General features: G+C 37.3%; 1 protein-coding gene across 5 annotated transcripts in view; it reads left to right on the forward strand.

The window, feature by feature from the left end:
* Positions 1-7,172, forward strand: part of samd11 (sterile alpha motif domain containing 11) — an 81,626-nt gene that overhangs the window by 45,822 nt on the left and 28,632 nt on the right. For 4 of the 5 annotated variants that reach the window (XM_016484744.1, XM_016484745.1, XM_016484743.1 and 1 more), the window contains exon 4: positions 2,277-2,386. In XM_016484744.1, coding sequence (XP_016340230.1) covers positions 2,277-2,386 — 110 coding nt within the window. Of the gene's footprint in view, positions 1-1,730; positions 2,042-2,276; positions 2,387-7,172 lie in introns of those variants that run through there. The other variant, XM_016484746.1, reaches the window with a different exon arrangement.

The following is a 7,172-nucleotide window of genomic DNA, read 5'->3' on the forward strand; positions in this document are numbered from 1 at the left end:
GTATTTTTAAATTAAACATTTAAAATATTTTACTAAATTATGATTTTACATATAATTTAGGAGTTATTTGTAATAATTATTTGACAAACATACTTTTTTTCATAATTTCTAATAATTTGCATTTAACAGTGCTCATGCTCATTTAACTCAATTACAGTATTATCAGTATTGTTATGCATATGTTATGTATAAGTATCGTTAATTTGATCTTGTCATACAGTCGATCAGTGGCATTTCTGTCGAAATGACAAGTGAATTTGCAGCCTAGTTCGGTCATGGAGAATAAATTCCTGTATGTGCTGTGTTGTTTGTAGCTCAACTGAAAGCGTGGCAGGCTGACATTACTGAAGCCCAGCCTGTAATCTACAGACTGTAAAACTAGCATTTCGACTGCCACAAACAGCAGGGCCACGGGCCCACCACAGAAACACAGCGGATTGCGAGACTATGCTGTGACAGCCCATAAAAATGTCCCTCAGAACTCTCTCGACATTAGTGCGCCCCAAAGACCGCCAGGCTCTGAGAGATATGCATCTGATATTTGCTAAATGCTAATCGGGAATTTGAAATCATTATGCATTATAATGCGATCAGAGCTGTAATCAGATTGCATTAAAATACTTCCATGACACACTTCTTCTATCAGTCTCTATAGAGACAACATGGCCCAAGCAGGACTTACATGGGTTAATGAAGGATGTGTGAGAAAAGGATGAGAGGGGGAAGGAGGGAGGAACGGAGGTTGAGGGAACGGCCTTGACCAGTTCTAATCTGTAAACCCTTCAGTTGGCCTTGAAGAGACGACCTGGGAGAAGAAGACAAGTGTGCGGCATGGATTCCGGTCCTGGGCTGGGATCAGTTTATCAGTCTGCAAAGAGCTTTAACCCTCTTTCTTCATGTTTCATGTGTATATGATTCATGTGTAAACATTATTAAAAAAGGGTAATACAATATTTAAATATATAAAATGATTTAAAGAGTGAAAATGATTCATGTGTAAACATAATTATAAAAGCTAATAAAATGTTATAAAATTATATATATATATATATATTTGACCTCAATATTAGTAAGATGATTCTTTGTGGGATCAGTTTTGCTCTGACAAAAACATATACAACAAAATCATTCCGCATAGACAAATGTCAAATGTGACCTTGACCTCAATATTAGTAAGATGATTCTTTGTGGGATCAGTTTTGCTCTGACAAAAAGATATACAACAAAATCATTCCGCATAGACAAATGTCAAATGTGACCTTATACAGTGTGGATACCTGGGGTCATTGTAATATTTTTATAAAATTATGTAATATTTTTCATAGACAAAGTTTGAAACATTTTATCAAGATGAAACTGTTACCATAAGATAACTTATGGCCTCGGGGTTTTCAAGCTAAAGATTCATTGGTTTCTTCACCTGTCCAAAACAGCTGACATGATTGGTTCTCTGGCAGTTACAAGCTTGCATATAAGGCCTTTTTGACACCAGAACATAAATACTTCCTTAAATATCACCGGAATTGCATACAAATTTTATTATCCATTCTAATTTCTAAATCTACACGCTCATGTTGAATGGTAAACCAGCCGCTTTTATTCGCCACTTATCGGGTTCCTTTATGAAATGGCAGATCTCTAGAGATTACTCTCACCCCCTTCGCATGCCTCATGCATCTCCAGAGTCCCGAACGATTTCAGCAGAGCGATCATAAAAACCATAATCACCTGGTTTTAAGCTCATAAACTGCTTATGAGTTGAATGGGTTGATTAGAACATCTTAAGGTTGAAGATGAGACTGGATGAAACTCAAAATTGCTTGACGCAGGAATCTGTCAGCGCTCATTATACGCTTAAAATCCAAAAGACAATGAATGCAGATGCAAGGCAAAAGAGCCAAAGGCAGAGAGCGTTTCAGCTTCAAGGGACCAAACTGGAGTGCACCAGGTTGGTCGTGTTTGAATCAGTTGAGGTTGTTTGTGGTGAAATTACATTGGGTTTACTTTTTGTGTACTTTATGCATCATTCTCCTTATAACTGGTAAGTTTGATCATTTCAGTTTAATTGGACAGAATTGTTAGTTTTTATTTTAACTTTTTTGTAAGGATTTTTTTTTAAATCCTGATATGCTAAATGCGTGAGTGTGTTTCTTTGTGTAATGAATCTGTGATTAGGAATCCCTAGAGATACTTACCCTCCCTCTTTCCCTTTCTCTCACTTCTTCTTGCTATATCTCTCACTCTTTCTTTCCCTTTCTTTGCTTTCCTTTTTTCAGTCGTGACAGTGACCTCTCAACGATCATCTCCAACCTGCACCACACCCGACAGCACGGCATGCCCGAGGGCCAGCCCTGCTCCGACCTCAGCCTCGCCTCCGCACACTCAGGTAGGACACACCTAGAGACAGCACACCTGAGACACATTCACACATAATCGGAGATGAATGCTCTGTTATGTTATTATCCATGTGTTTATGGATATGAGGTGAAAACATACTTATAGAGCAAAAGAAAACACATGGACATGCATAGGAAGTGGTCTGGGTGAAAGTAGCCAAAAATGCTTTTATGATTATGATACACACTTGTCAAATCTGTGAAATGTGCAGAGGCTGACCTATAGTCTTGAATTATTGTTATAATTGCTTCTGTGGTTTTCTCTGTCTATAATATTCTGTTTTATTGCCATCATACTCTGTTTTTACAGGGTTTATCCTTTGATTGATGTAGAACAATCACACTGACTGTGTGCTAGTATTTTAATTTGGTTTAATTTGCATGATTGAGGGCTGTAAGCTCATTACTCGCTCCATTGTGGCCATATTCATTCCATTACTTAATGCTCTTGTCTTCGCCTCTCTTAGCACACACCTTAAACCACTGTTAAAGCTACTCTCAGTAAATAGCTTTATTTGTCATTAATCTCAGACCAAACAGAAGGACTACAGGACATGCTGTCTGTTAATCTCATTGGTTCTCTGGACCACATGGTTACCCACAGGTTGAGTAATTTTGACCTGTCTGGTTTTACAGTTACATTTTAATGTTTTTTGAAGATTTATGTTGCATTTCAATATTTAAAAAAATATGTATGTATGTTAGGGCTGGGCAATATGGCAAAAAAAGAAAAAAATCTCAATTTCTTTCAGAATGTTTGACCGATTCTCGATTTTTTTCGATTTTTAACAAATCAACTTGAAAATGTAACTACATGATTCAAGTAACTTTTTATTTATTAACCCTCTAGTTAAAGAAATTTCTATTCCAAGTGCACCACACATGTTGTCAACATGATGTAAATGTTAAACAAATCACTTGTTAAATATCTTTGCAAAAAAGAAACATGAACTACAATTACATCTTGTATAAACTTGTCTTATACATATTATATGTTCAGAAATAATACAAGGAAAATGCTTTAAAAAAAATCTCAAAAGTCAAGGTAATTCAAATTCAAAAGGACTGAGTGTCTAATTCTAATGTTTGGTGATATCTATTTTGGTAATATTGGTAATCTATTCAAAATCGTGATTCCTCGATTTATAAAAAAAATTAAATTGTGGCAAAACATTCAATTCGAATTAATCGAAAAAATCGCCCAGCCCTAATGTATGTATTTAGTACTATTTTTAATTATTTTAATAACTTTTTGCAATATGTTTTTTATTTTATTTTTAATAGTTTATACTTTTATTAAAATTTTATTTTTAAATAATACTTTTTTCATAAGTCTGAACCACCCACAGGTTGAGTATTTTTGACCTGTGTGGTTTTACAGTTACACTTTAATGTGTTGTTTGAAGATTTATGTTGCTTTTTAATGATATATTTATATATTTTAAATGTTATTTCATTTTATTTAAACTATACTTTTTTCAAGTCTGCAAATGATTATTACTGTCACTAATTGCTTAAATTTAGACAGCTTTAGATTTCAATTTTTTGTTTAATGTGCACTAAAAAAGTAGTTATTTATTTTTAGTTAAAATTAATTTTAGCTTTCTAGGTTGTAGTGAATAATGCACAGTCAAGTCATACTATGGAGGGTCCTATGGGTTTCTGGTAAAATGGCCATATGTGAATATATGTGTTTAAATCCTATTACAGTAGCACTGGCCCAGCATAATGAAGTCTTAAGCTACCGTCTGAGTCCTCTAAATCTCTCTGATCGTATGGCTCCAAATATGGATCAAATCACCTTTACTGGGCACTAGGTTTATACCAGACTAGAGATCTAAGGTGTTGGGTTCAAAACCAGACCAGTACAATTTCCCATTACCTGAATGGAAGGTGCTCAATTAATCGTAATCTTAATTGGAGAAGACACAAAGGAATAAGAGCAGAAGCCACCTGCAGCGCGGCTGATGACCAAAATCTGTCAGTTTGAGCGTTTAAAAGAGGTTTAACGGGTGCTGTAAGCAGCTAGACTCATGTCTGTAAACAAGTCCAATCCGATCACGCAGCACGTCTAATTCTGTCTGCCAGTGAAATTAGAGAGCCTCCGTGCCTGGGCCAGGTTAGGGGTCGAATGGATAGAACAGGCCCATTTGGAAGTGTGTTTTTCGCATGATCAGAGTGATACACATTTATTAAATTTTGCATTTGACCACATGACATTGCAAAATAAAGCATGTTGGATGCAGCAGTATGTTAAAGGTTGACATTACATAAGCTTAAATCAACCAGACGCAAGTGTTAATTTTTCCATGTTCAGCTGCAAGACTCCAACAGCTTTTTTTGTTCCGTCACACAGTCTCTTTTACTTCCTTTCAAGTCTGACTTCTTCTGTGGGTATGTGGTTGAGCGAGAGAGAGAAGAAAAGGTTGGAAAAGTGCAGAACAAACGAATGAGCAGAGCGTCATTTGGTATCAAGGGAGGGTGGACTGCAGTGTGGAGTCGTGAGACAGGCGGAGAAAGAGGAAGCCGACTGCCGCGCAGGGGTTGCTTTGCACCGGAGAGGCCCGTTAATTAAATCTGAGGGACAGACATGAGAGCTGACCCAGGCGTCAGCCGCAGCCAGTCAGCGACGGAGGAGAGGCGTCGCTCCCGCTCCCGCTCCCGCTCCCGCTCCCCCTCCCTCCCTCCGTCCGGCCGGCCGGCCTGCTGGCCCCAGGGAGGGATGGGGGGGAGGGCAGGGCGCCGGCAGCTCGTCTGGCTCTCTGTGTAGACTCCTAAACGTGGCTTTGCGGTCAGACCAGAGACTCTTAATAGGCATATAAGGTGTTTTTGCTTTTTTTCCCTCCCTCCCCTGCCGCTCTCATGCTTTCCTAAAGGCAGACAGGAGCGTCTGAGTGAGGCTGCTGTATATCTGGACCAGCAAATAGGCATAGAGTCCCTGAATTTGTATGTTATTATCTACATCTTCTCTCTCAAGACACAGCATCTGCGTGTTTATTCTGCAATTGAAGTGTCCAGTCAATGATGTTTGTTTTTTTCCCCACAAGTTTACTTGTTCTGTGCATGACCATCATTATATCTATGGGTGGGCCATAGCCCAATGAACTGTAAATCGCTTGGATACAACAGTCTACCAAATACATCAAAATAATATATTTTATTATATATTATATAGAATATATAAAAAGACCCAAATCTTCAGTGTCACATGGTCCTTCATCATTCTAATATGCTGATTTGGTGCTGAAGAAACGTTTCTTATTAATGGTGAAAATTATTAATGCTAAACACAGTTACTGCTGCTCAGTATTTTTGTGGAATCAGTGTTGTTTCAAAAGTTTGGTGTAAGAAAGATATTTTAAAGATATTTATATTTTTTACTGTTTATAATTAAGAAATTGATACTTTTATTTAGCAAGGACACATTAAAATGATCAAAAATGACAGTAAAGATGTTTATAATGTTACAAAGATTTCTGTTCTAAATAAATGCTGTTTTTATTTTTTAATTTTCTATTTAACAAAGATGTTAAGCAACACAACTGTTTTCAACATTGATTCAACATTGAAATTCTGAAAATTCAGCCATCGCAGAAATAAATTACATTTAAAAATATATTAAAATAGAAAACAGTTACTTTAAATTATAATAATATTATAATATTTCATGAATGTGAAAAAGATAAGATTATTCATAACAAATGAATAAATTTTACATCAGTGCAAAAACAGCTTCACATTATGTAACTCTTGGGTTAAAAATAGTACATTTAAAACAGGAAAACTAATTTTATAAAACTGAAAGTTTCAGCTCTAAATTTTGATTGTTGTGGTAATGTGTTAAATCAATTCAACATCAGTTAAAAAAAAAGTCACATGTTGCTCAACAAATGAAAACAAGTTTCTGGAGTCTAGTGCATAACACCAATTTTTTTTTTCTTATGTTTTTTTTTTTTTGTAATTGTTTTTTTTTTGAGCATTTCTCTGTTACTTCATTACTATTGTATGTATGTAAAATAAAGCAGTCTGGAATAGTAAAATCCATCCAAATATATGTACCATGATATAAACAAAATCTCCACCACTGACACATTGGTTGTCATGCAGCGCGACCAAAATGATGTTTTTTCACCCTTTTCTACCTCTGTTGATTCTCTCACGATTCACGAACGCCTGCCTTTCTTGCATCTTCCTGCATTTTCCTCAGCCACCTTTTGTCTCCCCGTCTCGATTTTTCCCTCAATTATGGCAGTTTTTTTTTGCCTTGTTCTGTTGTTTTCTCGTTCTTTTTTCCCCATGATTTTGATCTCTTTTTTCCCTGCTTGTTTCCCTCCCTCATTTTCTGTCTCTCTCTCTTTCTGTCTGTCTCTCCCCTAAGGCTCTCAGTGGGGGAGCAGCAGTAGAGGGGGGCGGTGCTGAATCCTCTGGGCTGGCGGAAGCGCCGTGCTGCCCCCCCCCCATAGCCAATCAATGCCATCCTTTCAGTTCTGGACGAGCCCCGCAAACAGGGGGATCAATAAGTTATTAGCACCATTCTGTCAGCTGTAATGTGGAGATTGATTGGAGGTTGGGGCTCCGCCACGACGCCTGCCACTTCCCCTGCCTGATAAAGATGACAGATTAAGGGAATAAGAAAAAGGAATTAAGGAGTGTAGCCTGTCCAACTTGTCAGTAGCAAGGGAGAAGGAAGGAGCAAAGGGAGGAGGAGAAAACCTACTCATTTAGTCGTTTTTCTATTTCTCCATCCATCTAGCCCCCCCCCCCCCCCTTTTTAAA

This window comes from Sinocyclocheilus anshuiensis, unplaced genomic scaffold, assembly GCF_001515605.1.
Source record: "Sinocyclocheilus anshuiensis isolate Anshui unplaced genomic scaffold, SAMN03320099.WGS_v1.1 scaffold1114, whole genome shotgun sequence".
Classification (NCBI taxonomy): domain Eukaryota; kingdom Metazoa; phylum Chordata; class Actinopteri; order Cypriniformes; family Cyprinidae; genus Sinocyclocheilus; species Sinocyclocheilus anshuiensis.